The following is a 19,026-nucleotide window of genomic DNA, read 5'->3' as shown; positions in this document are numbered from 1 at the left end:
GTATGGGTAAGTTTATCATTTATCATAACCCAGTTCAGTTTGGTAAAAATGGGATCTAGTGACATTGAGGTTGACTTCCAAGCTTTAGCCAATGAGATTCTACCTGCCAGTAAAATCATTTTGATCAATTTCATCGCCGGTCTGGGAAGGGTCATGGTCAACTTGTTGAATAGGGCTGCCTCCAGAGTGCTATGAATCTCACGCTGTAAAATCCTAGAAATCAGTTTAAATACCTTGTCCCAAAATTCCCTAGCAATCGGACAGGACCACCAGATATGAAGCATAGAACCTCTAGAATATCAGCTTTGGAAACATAAAGGGGACACTGATGGGAACATTTTTTGCCAGTCTATATGGAATGAGATACCATCTAAGTGCAACTTTATAGTTGGCTTCCACCAATGCGGAGTTCAGGGACACCTTAGATAGCAAGTAAACAGTATCCCACCAGTCCTCCAATTCCCATGTGGTACCCAGTTCAGTTTCCCAGTCTAACATATATTTAAGTTTACCAGAAAGGGAGACTAGGGCTGAATAAATATTAGAGATTTGCCCTCTTGTGAATGGGACCACCACTGAAGGTCTGCATAGAGTTTCCTGATCCAGGAGTATAGTTTAGCCTATAGAGGCTACTGAAAGAGGGGGGCAGTTCAATACCCAAGTACTGGATGGAATATTCATTCCAGCTCAAATCAAATTTTCTTTTGATCGCTGCTAGCAACCCTAAGGGAATATTTATATTAAGAGCTTGGGATTTGGCTTTATTTACTTGTAGTCCTGAGCATAGAGAAAAATCACGTAAAAGTTTAAAGAGGTTAGGCAAGGTGGTAGTTGGGGAGGTGTCAAACATCAATATATCGTCAACAAATCGGGCGCATTTGTGTTCAACTTGACCACACCTAATTCCTTTAATATTTGGGTCCTTACACATGGCTATCGCTAGTTGTTTCGATCACCAAGGCAAACAGTAGGGGAGAAAGAGGACATCCCTGTCTGGTCCCCCTTCTAATTGGAATAGCTTTAGAAAACAATCCCCCCAGTGATATTTTCGCTTCCGGGAGAGCAAGCAACAAATTAGTAAAATGAGAGCCAAAGTACCTTAAACAGATATTTCCAGAAAAGACTGTCAAAGGCCTTTTGGAGGTCAAGGGAAATTAGCATTGCCTGGCATTAGGTCCCCCATCGCAGCTGGAGTTTACTACTGATATGAGGTTAATTGCCCTTCTCGTTTGGTCAGGGGCCTGCCGAATTGAAAGAATCTTCGTCATGAGTTTAAGGTCACAATAAATCAAAGAAATTGGCCTGTAATTGGCTGCTTCCGAAGCATATTTCCCCGGTTTGGGAATCACACTTATAAATGCTCTGTTAGCATCGCCTGAGAGAGGGTGCCCCTCCCTCAGAAAATAAAATAATCAACCAAATGCAAAGCCAAAATTGAACGAAATGTTTTGTAGTACAAATTAGAAAAGCCATCCGGTCCAGGTGAGCTGCCCATTTTAGGAAATCTAAAAACACCACCCAATTCCTCAGTCGTAAAGGGATTTTTTTATGTTTGGATTCTAATTTGGAAAAGTTAAGATTTTGAAGAAACCCATCAATTCCATCTCAAGAAATCAAGTCCTTGGAACTGTATAGACAGCCATAAAAGTCCTCAAAAACTGATTTTTTTCTGGGTTTTGTGATAACCTACCATCCTTGACCTTAATTTTCGGGAGGATATGAGTCATAGGTCTAGGGTTAGGTTTATTAAGTTAGAGGCTGCCTGGCTTATCACTCCAAAGGAAAAATTTGTGTGCTGCCCAACGTATAGATTTCTCTGCCATAGTTGTGAGAATTAAGTTGAGTTCAGTGTGTTTGGCCTCCAGTTGAGATTTCAACCCAGAAAGAGGATCTTTTTCGTGTTGTAACTGTAGCCTATGGTATTCTTTAGGAAGGTCATCAACAAGTTTATTAAAAGCCTTTTTGCATGAGGAACCTATTTTGATCATTTCGCCCTAATATATGCTTTATGGGCTTCCCAATTAATAGCCGGGGTTGTATCGCTAGAAATATTGATCTGAAAAAAAACATGTAGAAGGTTTTCTGTTTCTCCTTGTACCAACGTATGGGACCAAACTTTCATTAAAAACCACAACTTTCATTAAGTCTCCATCTAAACCCAGCTTGGGTCTTGCAAAAGCCTGTTAGGTATATGGCTAAGGGATCATGGTCAGACCAGGGAGTTCGGGCCCCAAGTAAGCCTGGAAGCATGTGGGACTGGCCAAAACCATGATCAATACGGGAGTACTGATTATGGGCTGCTGAGAAGTAGGTGTAATCCCTGACTGATGGGTTCCATTTCCCGCCAAGTATCTATAAGGTCATATTTTCTCAATAAAAGAGAGAGACCATGACTCTTCTTGGGAGGGGGGTCTCTATATCTGGTTTTATCAAAAATATGATCAAGAGCTAGATTAGAGTTACCTAACAAGATAAGAGAGCCTTTCACTTTAGCCATATCTCGCCCAGTAAGGTGTGAAAAAATGGTAGTTGGCCCTCGTTGGGTGCATAATAGGAAACTAGAAATTAGCTGGGCACCAACATAACCAATTACCATCAAAAACCTACCTCCTGTGTCTCCAAAGACCTCTTGAGGTACAAAATTCAAGCTCTTTCTAAAACACCGTAGCACCCCACATTTCTTCTTGTCGGAATTTGCATTGTAAAATATAGGATAGTTTTTATGGAAGTACCTTGGGACAGAGTTGTTGGAAAAATGCATTTCCTGCAAAGCTAAGATATCTAGCTTCAGGGAGTTGTAGTAATAGGATGCTTTGGACCTCTTAATCAGAGAATTAAGACCCTGAACATTATGTGAGAGCAATGTTAGCTTGGGAGAAGTAGCAGAAACCATGGATGGCTCAATCGACATTAAATCTAATACTAATTGAGCAAATGTGAGGAAGTGATTACAGTGGAAATCTTTGCGCGCTCCTCCCATGCTTCCAGGAGCTCCAAGTAGCTCCATCTTGTCAGGGAGATTTTGTCCGGGTCAAGACAACAAGACCCGAACTAGATTCCCTTTTAGTTGAGGGCATGTGTGACCCCCCCGGGTGCCAGTACAGTGGCATATGATCCCCTCATTAGAAATAAAGCTCAACATGAAAAGATCATCCTGATGAGTTCATAAGCTAGATATGGGCTCGGCAGCCACAAAATAGGTAACCCAATGAGGTACATTAATACAACAAATACAACTTCGACCAAGCGTAACAATGACACCCTGCCTTCGGGTGATAGCAGCAGTCACTGAAACAGAAACAGATCTGGGGCCTTGTTATATGGGGCCTCTATATCTGGGGCCTTCTTCCATCTCAATGTGGTCCATACCCCTTGTCACCTTCAGAAGAGCTTCCTTAGTAGTAAAATAGTGGGGCTTGACAATCACATCCCTGGGAGGACCATCCTGCTTGGGTGCCACAAGAGCTCTGTGTGCCCTGTCAATTTCAAAATGGATTTCTGGTAGATCTGGTAAGAGACCTTGTAAGAATCGCCTCACAGCATCTGTAACATCTTTCATGGATTGAGGAAGGCCTCTGATCCTAAAGTTATTTCTCTGGGATCTATTTTCCAGGTCATCAAGTTTAAGTTGCAGGTCCTCAATCTGGTTGTGCAGAGCTAAGGGCTGCAGGTGAGAGCAAAGCTGGGGGGGTGGGCTGAGTCATGCTGAGGTTAGGGGAAAGCTGTTCAGCCTGGTTCTGGCCGGTGAAGAGCGGAGTGAACTCTCTTCCCTCCCTTTAGCTGCTGTGCCCCTGCTCATACCTGTGGAGAAGATCCTTTCCTTCTCTAATAATGCAGAGCCTGCAGCCACGTGTGTTTCCCAGGAGGCCACCATCTTGGAAGCTGGCTGCAGAGATTGAGACCGCTGAGTGCAGTCTTTAGATTTCGACCCCGACTTCCCGACCATGCTACAACTGTGCAGTGAGAAGTCCGGATCCTGCACAGCTGATCTGAAGCGTGGCTGCCGAGGGAAGCTACAAGGAGAGCTGCTGAGGAATCCGGAGAGTGCCGAGCCATCTACAAAGCTGCCTTCGTGGATGGCAGTGCATGCACACTCCGTCCCACATAATATTTTGGTGCGGAGTTGAGGAGGCACCAAGGTTTTACTGGGAGGGATAGCTGATAGAGGTCAAGGCCAAGATGCGGGCTGGAGGGATGATAAACTCTGGCTCTCCAACAGTCTTCTTAATCCTGTTGGTCAAATGAACAAGAAAGTGCATCTGCTCGAATTTGGTGGAACCGGGTATAAAAGTAATCACAAAATCAAAATGACAAAAGAATATTAACCAACAGGTTTTCGGGGGGTTGAGACGGCAGGCGGGCTGCAGATACTGAAGGTTTTTGTGGTCAGTATAAATAGTGATTTTGTGAGGGGAACCTTCCAAAAGGTAACGCCATTCTTCCAAAGCTAACTTGATAGTCAGGAGTTCTCTCTCTCTGATGGAAGAAGTCTTTTCTGCTGGGGAAAACTTCCTAGAAAAGAATGCACATGGGCGTCTTGCTGAAAGAGAAAAGCCTCCACTCCAACAGAGGAGGTGTCAACCTCTATAGAAAAGGGTTTGGACACATTCGGCCTAAGCAGAGCAGGGCCAGAAAAGAAAGCTTACTTCAGCGCATGAAAGGCCTCAATATTCTCAGAGGGCCAGTTATTGGGGTCAGCATCCTTCCAGGTGAGTGCAGTGATGGGAGCTACCAGCGTGGAGTCATTTCTAATGAATTGCCGGTAGTAGGTAGTGAAGCCCAAGAACCGCTGAGTGGACTTAAGGCCACAGGGTAGCAGCCAGTTAGAAATAGCCAGAACCTTTTCGGGAGCAATGGGGAGACACTCTTTGGAGACAATGTAGCCCGGAAAGGACACCTTGGGGAGTTCACACAGGCAATGTTCAGCCTTTGCATCAGGAGCCTATTGTCTCTGAGTCTTTGTAGGACCAGGCAGAGAGAGGGCAAGTCGGGGGGAATAAAATAGGATGTCCAACAGATAGACCACAACACAGATGTAAAGCAGGTCATGAAATACCTTGTTGACAAAAGTGTTGGAAGCTGGGGCATTACAGAGACTGAAGGGCATCACTAGATACTCACAATGCCCAACCCTGGTATTAAATGGTGTCTTCTATTCATCCCCCTCCTTGATCTGAATTAGGTTATAGACCCCTCAGAGATGCAGTTTGGTGAAGACCTGGGCACCACAGGGACAGTCAAAAAGCTTGGAGATAAGCGGCAAAGGTTATCAATTCTTAACTGTGATGGCATTTAGACCTTGATAGTCAATGCAGGGGCAGAGAGTCCTATCTTTCTTCTCTCGAGGAAGAATCCTGAACCAGCAGGGGAAGTAGACTTGTGATAATAAATAAATAAATCTTTGCTTCAGGTTTTCCTTGATATACCTTGATATAGCCTTAGTCTCAGGGAGACTTAAAGGGTATACCCGGCCTCTGAGCAACCTCTGACGTGAAGAGATAGCGGCTTTGGAGGCTTGAGCTTAGTCAAACACAGGGAGTGGCAAGAGGAGCCTCAAGTCAATACTTCTGGAGGAGACCAATCTAACACTGGGGAGTGTTAAAGCCATAGGAGTCCCAGGATGACCACAGATGAGGCCCACGGAAGAACCAGGAAGGTGATGGTTTCCTGATGTAGCACACCTGCAGACATTTTCACAGGCAAAGTTTGGAAGCAGATTAGTGCACAGGAGAGAGTGGTTCTATCCACCACAGAGATTGGGAGAGGTTGAGTTTGTGACTCTATAGGCCAGACGCACTCCTTGACAAGAGTAGCAGAGATGAAATTGCCTGAAGGCTTTTATCAATTGAGTTGATAAAAGCCTTCAGGGCAAGTGGGGGAGCTGAATTGGTATTGAGGGATGCTGAGTGAAGGGGAGAGAAGAGTGACCTAGCATGCCCCCCTCAGAGCATACTAGGAGCTGAAGTTTTTCCCAGCCTCTGTGGGCAGAGACTAATAAAGTGACCTTTCAATCCACAGTACATGCAGACACCTGAAGATAGGCACCGGAATCTCTCCTCCGGAGATAGACGTGAGCGGCCTCTGGGCAAATAGTTTGTTGGGGTCTGGGAGGTCTGGGAGGGTGTATACATGGTTGGTGTCAACTGTCGCGCACAGAGAGACAAGACCACTAGAGAATGTAGTGGCTTGCACAGAGGTGGTGTGAGCCCTGAGAAAGGCCAAGGCGCAGAGTGAAAGCAGTAACTGAGTCTTCTCCAGAGCCTCTGATGGTGAGGATGTTGTGCCGCTGGTTACTGCCAGGTTGCGTTCCCTGGGCACACCAAGGTGGGCAAAGCACGGTACCAAATCAAAAAGCAGAAGGAAAGCCAGGGTCAAGACATGCAGCAAGCAAGAGAGGTATATTGACAATTGTGCTGGACAGCTTGGCAGGGCTGTGGAGTCGGAGTCAAGGAGCTGAAGACAACCAGTGCATAGTTGTATTTCTACTACTGTGAAGTTCAGCTGAGCTATGATACAACCTGACATTCACATTATTGTAATCTGGATTATGTACATTACAAAATGTTTTCATTTTATTTCAGATATAATGTGTTTAACAAGTTCATAGGAGTGTAAACAAGTGTAATGATATAGGTGTAGGTGAGTGCTATGGCCTGATGTGTGTTTAGGTGTCCTGTCTGCACTCTCCATATATGCTCCTATCCAGGGCTGAACTTTAACATCATTTTGCACACCATGTAATACTAGGAAGTTAGGTAAGTGGGATCCCTGGCCTTGGAGCCTCCAACTGCCCTGTCTTCAGCAGAAGATCTGCAAAGAAAGATAAAGACAGCAGCGTCCTCTCAACTATGTTTGTGTATATGGCGCAGGAATGTTTGAATGTTTGTGTATAGTACATGTTGTGTGTATGTTTCTGAGTAAAATTTAGGGCTCTGTGTTGTGTGTGTGTGTGTGTGTGTGTGTATAGTATATATGTTTGTGCATGTTCTTCTGTATTGGACAAATTATGTCCAAGTTTAGTGGAGGGCTATAGCTTATTTGTGTGTATAGTGCCGTGTTGTATATATGTTTGCAATAGTGCAGGACTATGTTTATGTTTGTATTTAAATCAAATATTATGCTAATTAGTATAACATGTTTTATAGCTATATTTTAGTGAAAGCAGCACCCCATTAACAATGGCAAAAAGTCTGTCAACAAACACGATAAAGCTGTTGAGCACTTTACATTATCAAGTGATGGGAAACATTAAGCGTGCCAATGTATTCTTAAAGATGATGGTGAAAAACAATGTGATTCAAATATTAGCAGTTTCAGTGGGTCCAACAAAAATGCACCTACAAGAGCATCAAATTTGAAAAGACACGTGCAGCGTTTTCATCCTAAAGTGTTAAGAAGTTGTGAATGAGAAAGATATCAATGAAAATATTCCATCTTCTGGGATAAAAAATGTTCCGAAATCTACTGGAGACCAAACACAACTAAGAAGATTCTTTATATCGGACAAATTACTGTAACGATGACACCAAAAAATTTCAAAAACCACATTATTGAAATGGTAGTAAAGAATAGTGTACCACTATCCTTCTTTTCACAGTCAGCCTTTTTAGGCCTAAATGGAGAGGCCAAATGTAAAAAGGAAGAACTAAGAAAAGGTCTGAAGGGACATTTTGTCTTCATAAAAATAGATGCATGCACTCACAGTCAATTATTTTGCTAATAATGTTAGATTTGTTGATGAAAATAATAAAACAATAACGCGAACCTTAGGAGTAAAGGACACCCAGGCACATCACACCAGTGACTATCATCAGAAGTTAGTGGAGGATGTTCTAGAGGATTTTGAAACTAAAAAGGAACAGATTCTATGTTTTGTGACAGATAATGCTTCTAATATGTTGAGCACAATTGAGAAAATGAGAAAAGTAGATGAAGAAAGTGACAGACAGATATTAAAGGAAGACAGTTCTGCAAATATTGGAGAAAGTGAAAGTGAAGAGAATAGTGACAATTTGGATAATATTGTTAAAGAAGCATCTAAGCGCACTACTATTCAACATATGCGCTGTGCTGTTCATACTCTGCAACTTGCAATAGGAGATAGAATGAAAGATAGTCTACTCTAATTGGCAAATTGAGGCAAGTAACTGTTGCAGCCAGGGCCCATAAAACGGATGCCATTTTGAAAAGACGTGCAGGAAAAGGAGCCATTTTGGATCAAACAACACACAGGGGAAACACATATTTGATGGTAAAGCGCCTGCTTGCATTAAAAGACTTTGTTGAACTGGACAATGAAATTGTTTATGCAATCTAAAGCTTTAACACCCAGTAATTCTTCTTGAAATGGAAGAGCTTGATATATTGCCTAAACAAATGTAGAGGGTTAAAAGCTGATGACATTCAATCTTCAATGACGAAGGGATAGAAAATCTTACTGGATAATTAAATCTTGTTAGCTGCTATTTATGTTGATCCAATGAGCTGACTTTTGTTGAGCGATGACCAGGCATACTGCAAAAAAAAGCCCTCTATGATGTAGAAGTTTGCATGAAAGGGATTACTTCCTGACACACCACCACTGGATGAAGCTATAAGCACTGTAACTCAGGATCATCATTTTCAAATGAAGAATTATACTTTGATTCCTACTTGGACAAAATGAAACTTTTCAATAGAAAGCGACGTTGCATATGTGTGAAAGATAAACCACCAGAAAATGTCCAAAAAAAGAGATTCCAGTAGGAGTTTTTTCAAAGAATTAAAAGAAGTAGAAAAGTATGATTGCTCATAGAAACTGACTGTAGAAGAAGCCTTCCTTGTTTATCCCGAGATTATTAGTGATGTGGCTAGAACCGTAACAGCAATGCCACCCACCCAAGTCAGTGCTGAAACACTATTTTCGGCTCTTACAATACTCAAGTCAGAGTCATTTAAGAACTTCTATGACAGAGCATCTGGCAGAAACAATTCTGTTTCTTAGAACACTACATTGAATTAGTATTGGATTGCATTTAGCAGCTATTCTACTCTACAACTATATTCCAAGTTCAATATAAAAATGGTTTTAGGTTTTCCAGCTTTTGTTTTTGTTCATGTAGTTTAGCTTTGTTTTTGCTTTAAAACTAACAAAGAATGTGTTTCATTTTTTAAACTGGTAAAGTTCCTGTTCCTGATGTTTATGCATGCTATGCTACAACTTTATAGCCACTTGATATAAACAATAAATAAAACCTTATTGTTTTTGTTTTTTTGTCTTTTGTTTAAACTGACCAATACAGTAGAGTGTCAGCTTCCTAGACAACCCAGCCTAATTGTTGTGGGGGCTGTGGGTGCAGGGGTTTTATTTATAATCTGGAACCCCTTTAACCTCTCTCTGGGGGTCTGAATATATATGTATTTTTAAATGTAAAATTTCTACATTTAAAAATACTTATTATTTTAAATTTCCCACCTGGTTCCGCCCCCAGCCGCACTCTGAATCTCATGTCTGCCATGTGTCTGCATCCCTCGACTTTGCGTACCCAACACCGGGGACACAGATGCCGATGCCGGGCAATATGTGTTGGTGTCAGGAAGGTTTTAACTTGCTCTTAAAGTTCATATACTCAATAACATCTACTTTGGTCCTCTACCATCCTCACATCCAGAAACATTTGTTACCGTCATGTTCATAAGAGTTATTTCTATCTGCTGAGGTGGATCAATCCCAATATCTGCTCCTTCTTCTGTATACAGATTACACTGATGTTTACTTGGCCTGTGAGGATGTCTCCCTAACATTCACTCGTCCCTATCATTCACTATTTCTTTCCATGCAATGATGGATATCTTGTTATGTATAATTGTTTCTGTTTTTTTTTTGAAGGGAATCTTATCTGTCCCAACCCTGCTTTTGTTTTGGGTATTACATGTGATATTCTGTCACCACTCACTGTGTCCTGTTTTTCCAAAAATTCAACAAGAATACGCTTTGTTATCTCAGCTTGTAACTGTTCAGACCTAGCTGGGTGGGCTGCAGGTACCACCTCATGATACATTACAGTACCAGCAATAGAATAATGCAAGACTTGAATGATTGGTCAGGGAGAATTAGATGACAGAATTGGTCTGTGGTGAAACTTTTTCTTTGTTTTTTTTTTTTTACAGGTTGATGATCCACCTGTAACCGGGTCTTTATAAGAACATTGGTGACAAGCCGTATGGATGTTGTGGGAGTGATTAAAAGACAGTACAGCAGTTCATTGAAGGATTTACACAGGACCCAAGCTTCAGGATCTATGTTTCTAATGCCAAAACTAATTTGGATACTCTCAAACTGAACAGGAGAGAGTTCATTTTAGTGGTCTGAAAAAATTCATTTTATTGAATTAATTTTATTCATATTTGGAATAGAGGATTTACAATGAAGGCAAAGCATAACACACACTAAAAGCATGACAACTGAGAAAAGCCATATTAGTGTTCTGATTACAACAAAGGTTTTAAACAAAGGGCAGAACTTATTACACACAAGAAGATTCACACTGGTGAAAAGGTATATAAGTGTTTTGAATGTGAGAATTTTTTGTTAACGAGAAATCAAAACTTGCCAGTCAAAAGATGGCTCACTCTGGAGAGAAACCGTATCTGTGTTCTGAATGTGATAAAGCTTTTAAAACAAAGACAAACCTTAACATACATCAGATGATTCACACTGGAGAGAAGCCATTTCGGTGTTCTATGTGTGACAAAAAATTTACAGCAAAGTCAAACCTTAACATACACCAGATGATTCACACTGGAGAGAAGCCATTTCGGTGTTCTATGTGTGACAAAGAATTTAGAGGAAAGTCAAACCTTAACAGACACCAGATGAGTCACACTGGAGAGAAGCAATTTCAGTGTTCTGAATGTGACAAAGGATTTACGACAAAAGCAAACCTTAACGTACACCAGATGATTCACACTGGAGATAAGCCATTTCAGTGTTCTGAATGTGACCGAGAATTTACATTAAAGTCACGCCTTAACAGACACCAGATGATTCACACTGGAGAGAAGCCATTTCAGTGTCCTGAATGTGATAAAGCTTTTAAAAGAAAGGCAACCCTTACCATACACCAGAGAAGTCACACTGGAGAGAAGCCATTTCAGTGTTCTGAATGTGACAAAGCTTTTAAATCAAATGGAGAGATTACCAGACAAAATCAAATGCAGAGCTTACCAGACATCAGAGAAGTCACACTGGAGAGAAGCCATATCAATGTTCTGAATGTGACAAAGAATTTACAAGCAAGTCATACCTCAACAGACATGAGATGATTCACACTGGAGAAAAGCCATTTCAGTGTTCTGAATGTGACAAAGATTTTTCAACAAAGGAAGACCTAATTGTGCATGAGAGGATTCACACTGGAGAGAAGCCATTTCAGTGTTCTGAATGTGATAAAGCTTTTAAATCAAATGGAGAGATTACCAGACACCAGAGAAGTCACACTGGAGAGAAGCCATATCAATGTTCTCAATGTGACAAGGAATTTACAACAAAAGCACACCTTAACACACACCAGATTATTCACACTGGAAAGAAGCCATTTCAGTGTTCTGAATGTAACCGAGAATTTACAACAAAGTCACACCTTAACAGACACCAGATGATTCACACTGGAGAGAAGCCATTTCTGTGTCCTGAATGTGATAAAACTTTTAAAACAAAGGCAAAACTTACCATACACCAGAGAAGTCACACTGGAGAGAAGACATTTCAGTGTTCTGAATGTGATAAAGCTTTTAAATCAAATGGAGAGCTTACCAGACATCAGAGAAGTCACACTGGAGAGAAGCCATATCAATGTTCTGAATGTGACAAAGAATTTTCAACAAAGGAAGACCTAATTGTGCATGAGAGGAGTCACACTGGAGAGAAGCCATTTCAGTGTTCTGAACGTGACAAAGCTTTTGTATTGAAGTCAAAGCTTACTAAACATCAGAGGGTACACACTAGAGAAAAGAGATATTAGTCTTCTCAAGGTGACATCACTGACATCAGATCATTGTACACAAAAGAGATCACAAGGAAGAAAAGCCATGATGTATCCTGAGTTGTAATATTATAACTTGCAGCACATTAAATGCCTGATGTTTTGTAATCTTCATCCCCACCTGCAGAAAAGAAACTCTGAGAAAATGAGGAGTAATAAAGTGATATTCTAAAATAAAAAAGTTGTCCTAAAATGTTTACCATTCCAGACAGATATCACAAATGTATCTTGTCTATCTCAAGCGGTTGGTCACCTCCATATGCTTAAACTGGTTTTGTGAAAATAAATTGTTGTACATCATGCCTTAGAACCTTGTACAGAGATGTATAATATGATGGTGCTTTATAAATACAAGATGATGATACTAATACTAATAATATTACAAATCAAACTCCAGACATTGCTGTGTGTGACAATATTACTACAACACCTCCCGACTGACTGGATTTTCTTCTGTAATTTATTTATTTATTTATTTTGATGCTGGGTGGACAGGTATTTTATCTAAATATAGTTTGTCTGGGAAAAAAAGCACTTCTTGTATTTTTAAATTAGAACATGTTAACCAGAGAGTGTACTTGATTTATGCATAATCTGATGCACTTGTTTTTAACAATTTAGGCTTTGCTTTTCTGAGTAGTCTGTAATTTATTTTTCTACTTGTTGACTCTGTACAACTCTTGTACATCTCGTTTCTCTTTTCTATAATAGGCCAAGCTGTCCAGCAAAAATGGAAGTTGGACAGAGTAAGCACAAACAAAATACAGTTGAAGTTAGTTTATGTACACTGAGGGTGAAGTTTTTATTTTTTCTATTTTTAAGGCAAAAAAATTCTTGTTTTTACTACACCTCTAATCATATCACTCATCATTTTTATCTATCTATGTAATTCATATAACAGCCATGGATCCCATTTGTTATGAAAGATTTTAATGTTATTTCCTAAGTAAGCTTGTCATTTTGTGTCGAACATGGTCTATTAATATTATTGTTTTTCTATGCTTTAGCTATACTTAACCACCTGGCGTTACACTGATGTCTAGATTTCTGTTCCAAAAGCGGTACACTCTTTTTCATGACATTTTGTTTTTAAATTGTAGACCTGTAACTTACAGAAATATGTCCGAACACGGTTCTAGTAGATATCATGAATATAAAAAATGTTTGAAACACACAATCATGTAAAAAAAATTACTTTTAATAAAATTAAATCAAAGTTCTCGGAGAAGGCACCCGATGCTGGAGGACGACGCTGGAACACGAACACGACGCTGGATGATAACAGCGGGACCAGGTAAGTGATGATTTTAATACAGGGGGAAAAGTTCGGGCTTATCGATAATTGTAACTTTTTTTAGCCTGAACCAAGGTCGGGCTTATCGGTTGGGTGGTTAATCTAGCGGCTAATAAAATGTATCAACAACCTCCTCAAACATATTTTACTTCCAAACTATTGATTAGTGCACTTATATGGGATCTAATAATACATACCCCTGTAACTGTAAAAACTAAATTATATACTCCTATCTAAAATTTTTAAACTTTTGGGCACGTCTACCATATATGATACATCGATCCTCTCTCTTTACAACCCCTAAAACTTGGTGCTGACTAGTATTGGTCGAATAGCTCACTATTTGAGTCAGCAGCTATTCGCTCGAATGTTCGCTAGCAAAATTATTCAGGTGGTCGAACACCATTAAAGTCAATGGGAGGAAAAATCAGGGTTTTTTTTAGCACTGTGTAGAGCTTCTACAGCCTCCAAACCGATGTAAAAAGATACATTATAAAAAGATACATAAAAATATACATTGTAAAAAGATACATAACACTATTACATACCCCTGGACTTCACATGAATATTAAAGAGAATCTACACCAGGACGTTTCCTTCAGGCATGTTTTTGAGCGTTATCTCAAACGTTGCTTGCAACATTTAAAAAATTAAAAAGCTGGATAAACGCGGGAAAACGCTTCCATTAAACTCAATGGAGGCTTTTTCAAGCATTTTTAAGCTTTTATGAGAGCTTCCATTGAAAACAATGGGGGCTTTTATAAACATTTTTAGCAGTACTTTCTCCCAGTATCTGGACTCCCAGATCTCCACTGCCCCACCCTGGGGAATGAGTACAGGGGTACATAAATCCCCTTACTAATTCCCTGAAAGGGTTAAAATATAAGTAAAAATAGGACAAAGGCTTTAATTTAAAATTATTTTAATAATTTGTTTGTGTTTGTGTAATTTAACTTTATTTTTTTTATTTTTTTTTACAGGTTATCCCTAGTGCTCTGTGATTGGCTGAGAAATAGGAAATCCTGATGACAGCTCAAGCATCATCAGGATTTCCCATTCCTCAGCCAATCAGGCAGCAGAGCAATCAGCAATTAGGGGATTATGTGCATAGCCTTATACAAGCCCCTGTCCTTTCAGACTGGCCTGCTTACCTTTTCTCTCCTAACTAGTTACCATTCCATAGCCCCACCTATCATTATATACAAGTCTTCCCCACCTCTTACATTGTATTTGGAATCAATTCACAGCTGAATGCCAGTGCTTACAATTGTAAATGCTTCCACAATTTCACACAGATTTCTCCAAACACTACAACAAAGAAATAATGATTTAAAAGAAATAAAATATTTTCATTCATATGAGAATAAAATGATGCTGTTGGGGGTACAATGTACTTAACAGAAGGATACACAGCACACTAAATAGCAATACACTACAGTCATGCAATAAATTATATTCACGCAGCGGTATATTTGAGGTATACTGCAGAGCAAGGGTCCTGCAACTTCAAGTTCAGGGTCACCATAAGAAATTGCTAGGGCTCATACTGGGTAAGCTTCCTGGGTTCACTCCCTCGTATTTCAAAGTTCAGGCATTGCAAAAGTCAAGTTCATTTGATGGAGGTCTGGTACAGACTGATAATGGCCCTGAATGCATGACAACACAGTATTATTCATCTTTTAGCGATAAAGCTTCTGTGCTGATTTAATGCCTTCCACTAGTGAATCCTCCCTTGTCAGGCTTCCTTTAATGATTCTAGTAAATTGGAAGTGTTAGGAGCTTCAGGTTTGACTGCACCTTCTCAGCCATTTTTGCATGCAGGTAAGGAAACCAACGCATGGAAGGATCCTTTGAATCTCAAAAAACAAAAATAAGCCATTGTTCTCTCGGCCCTAAAATGTACCCAAATCAATGCCATGCGTAACGTCTTAAGTCTGTGCTACCCCCATAGTTGCAGGTACCCAGCAGCAATTTTGTAATGGTCAATTTTTATGGTTGGTGCTAGAGCAGGTGATACTACCTTATTTCATGGTGACATCCCAGTCACCTGTACCCTCTTTTATCTGGTCTCATCATATCAAATGAACCTATATCCTACCCCCCCCCCCCCCCCCCGGATGTGTGAATATGTACTAACATGTTTCCAACTTTTAGTGAGAATGCCAGCGTCTTCCTTCTGGCTTTCTTCACATAATTATTAAGCTGTAATCCACTTGTAGGCTGCTAATAAATACAACACAACATCTGCCAGCTACAATTAACCTCTCTTGTTGCGTTTGTACCCTATACCTTCCAACAGTTTGAGAGACAGAAGTTTGAGGGAGACTTTTCACACAAAGTATGTAGACAAATGCGATAATATTCTAAAGCTAGCTGAACTTCCAATGCTTGATAACAATTTGTTTTCCCAATCAAATTTGGGTGCCGAAGCCTTTGATGTCCAGAAAATATTTTTATTAATATATCAGTACAATTTTTTTTTTCAAACAATGGTAGGATCATGTTATAGATTGGCAAAATAAGGGACTCTATCCACACTATATTAGTTGATAAGTAGGTTTACAGACTTGCATATAGATTGTGAGACAGAGGACATGGTCTTATCCCAACGCGTTTTGCACAGTTGGGCTTTTTCAGGGGATATAGAGACCTAGGATGTAATGTAGTGTTCGATTCAAGCCAATTCAACAATAGTTGATGTAACAATCACATAAGCTTTTGGATGCTTTAAGAGAACAGTTACATAAGCATTTAGATGTTTTGAGTCTTTGAGATAAACCTTGGTAGTATGTTAAATGTTTCTTTATATTGTGTTTTTGTGAGTATCAGTGTGGCATAGATAATTGGATAGAATTTGTGTGATTCTCTTTCAAATATTCATAGGTTAGAGGTTCACTGTTCCCATAGAACACCATCACAAGCTATTAGAAGGGTGGACCCGTGGCGGCTGCCCCCTCGTTTAGACGGCTGCCGCAGGTCCACCCTTCAAATAGCTTGTGATGGTTCTATGGGAACAGTGAACCTCTAACCTATGAATATTTGAAAGAGAAATTGAATTTACTTCTCTTTCTCACCTTGTCTTGACAACATTTTTGTGTTAGGTTTGTTGTTTGTTTGGTCTGCAATTATTTTTACATAGTAGGTTAGGTTGAAAAAGCACATAAGTCTATCATGTTCAACCAGATATGAAACCCTTTAAGACATAGTTGGTCCAGTGGGAAGGCAAAAAAAAAAAAACCCTGGGTACAATTTGCTTCAACGGGGGAAAATTCCTTCCTGATTCCATGAGGCAATCGGATGTTCCCTGGATCAACAGTCTCTGTTATCTTTACTTTAAAGCCTTAATACCCAGTTATATTCTGGGTATTAAAAAACTGTTCTTCTAAAAAAGCATCCAGCTTTTTCTTTTTTTTTTTTTTTTACAGGTTTTTAGATGAATTCAGTTTTTGGTCATATCAGTCTTCATAAGCATGTGGGAGAAAAGCTGTATGTGTGTTCAGAGTTAATAATAATTGTTCATACTACACTTTACTGAATGATTTGGCCACAAGACATATCATTGTTCTAAATTATTTTGGACACTCTACAATATTTATAAAGTAATTTTAAGTGCTTTTTGAAGTGGCAATTGTTTAACATTAAAATTAAATAAAAATTTAAAATTGAAAGCAAAATAATTTAAAAATTTTTTGCATATTTGGACTTTGACAAAGGTATTACTATGAAGGCAAGGCTTGACACACCCAAAAAAATTCACAATGGGAAAGGGTCACAAAATCGTTCTGATTGCAAAATAGTTTTTAAACAAAAGACAAACCTTACCACGCCTAAGAGGATTCATACTGGAGAGAAACTTCATCAGTGTTCTGAGTGTGAAAAGGTTTTTACGAAGAAGTCAAACCTTAATAGACACCAGCTAATTCACACTGGAAAGAAGCCATTTCAGTGTTCTGAATGTAATAAAGCTTTTACTGTGAAGGCAGACCCAAAAATAATGATTTAAGTTACAGTATTCTGGTGAACTAATTCATAGTCTCTTAAAACTGACTGGTAAAAAGTAATGTCTGCTTCTTTTAATACACAATGTACATCAGAAGCTGCAGCAAGTCAGAAAGAGATCTTATTATCTGGTTGGAAAATGCCCATCATCATCTAGTTTCTTTCTCCCCAACCTTGCTGTCATGATCTGGATTAATTCTTTCCATTATGCAGTGTCAGCATTACATATGGCTTTTACCATTGGTAACCTGCCTGCAAATGTTGCCTGTCCGGGAACAGCTCCTTCCCAAGATTCTTAACAAATTATCAAGTCATTTTATCATTTGCATAACCTTTCAAAAGGGCCAGCCCCCTGCTTACCTTAGAGCCAGTAACCATGATATTGCCAGCATTGGGCTGTGTGTGGCCCAGTATTTACAAGAATCTGCCTGCATCCAGTCAAGTTTTCCTCAGCCTCTATGCAGCAAAATTGTTGCTAGCATCTTCAGCTTGTAGCCCAGCCAGCATCAGCCCGATCCAACCTGACCTTTGTCACCATCACCATTTCGACTGGTCCAATCTTTGTCAGTCCCAGCCCTGTGCCCAGCTAGGTCTTCACCAGTTTAAAGGTTTGTGTCTGTGTTGGGGGCACCCCCAAACCTCCCTATGTGTAGTGACATTTAAAAATGTTTTAATTACCTTGACCCTATACTGTTTAATGCCCCTTTTTGCCGCTGTGCCATCATAAAGAATCTAATCACAAGGAACTAGCAGAAAGATCTCACAGTCTCTGCAGCCAGTGATCAGTCAGAGAGGCAGGGGATGTTTTAGTGCAGTACACAGAAATCCCTCTGCTGCTATACTCAATCCCCTTTGCATCTCTAGTGCCATGCATGGTTCTCCTACTCCGCAGACATGCTGGGTATTATAGTGTCTAGGCACTTTTTTTTTTTTTGTACATTGTCTCAACCATGGAACATATGTTTAATATTAAAAATGTTAAAATAATTGCAATTCAGTAAGATCTATTAGTTTCTCATTCTAGTACTTGCACACAATTTTTTTTTCTTTACAAACTTGGCTTGTTGTTGGTTGTTGACCTGCTTTTCATACTGAGGAAGTTCTTAGACAGAATCTAATAGCACAGGCATACTGAGACAGCCAAGGCCATCCACTTTAAGCTATCGTAGGAATTATGACTTTCACATTATACAAGTGTGACAAACCCACACTAACAGCACTCATGAACCTGCTCCCATTTCTTCACTTCAACCACCTTTCAAAATAATCTCTCATAATAATGCAATCAACCATAGCAAGGTATCCACACACATTTTTACCTTTATTATGTCTTTTACCAAGAGATGCATTTAAAATGAATAAACATTCTTTACCCCAGCCCCCAAATAGATACCGTGTTTCCCCGATTTTAAAACATCCCCATTAGGTAAGCCACCCCCGATTTTTGAAAAAAAAAAAAATTAAAATAAGACACTCGCCCGTTTTTAAGACAGCCCCAGATATCTGATCCTGGGTGTGTGTCCTTGATGCTGGCTGCAGAGAGCTCTCTCCTCCAGAGAGCCTCCCCCTCCTCCTCCTTCAAAGCCAAACTGAAACTAAAAAGCCTGCACACGTGCCCCCGTGATTCTGAAAAAGGAAGTAAGCTGCTGATCCCTGCTCTAGGAGATCCCTGCACTGAATTACCGGTAAGTGATCAGAAGGGGACAATCA

General features: G+C 39.9%; 1 protein-coding gene across 1 annotated transcript in view; it reads left to right on the top strand.

Moving 5' to 3' along the window:
* Nucleotides 1-19,026, top strand: part of LOC140323216 (uncharacterized) — a 30,782-nt gene that overhangs the window by 4,277 nt on the left and 7,479 nt on the right. Inside the window, 3 exon segments of the mRNA XM_072400117.1 lie at nucleotides 10,150-11,184; nucleotides 11,187-11,975; nucleotides 17,150-17,290. Coding sequence (XP_072256218.1) covers nucleotides 10,603-11,184; nucleotides 11,187-11,975; nucleotides 17,150-17,290 — 1,512 coding nt within the window. The 5' untranslated portion in view covers nucleotides 10,150-10,602.

This window comes from Pyxicephalus adspersus, chromosome 1 (genome assembly GCF_032062135.1).
Source record: "Pyxicephalus adspersus chromosome 1, UCB_Pads_2.0, whole genome shotgun sequence".
NCBI lineage: Eukaryota > Metazoa > Chordata > Amphibia > Anura > Pyxicephalidae > Pyxicephalus > Pyxicephalus adspersus.
This window is presented reverse-complemented; position numbering and strand designations above follow the sequence as displayed.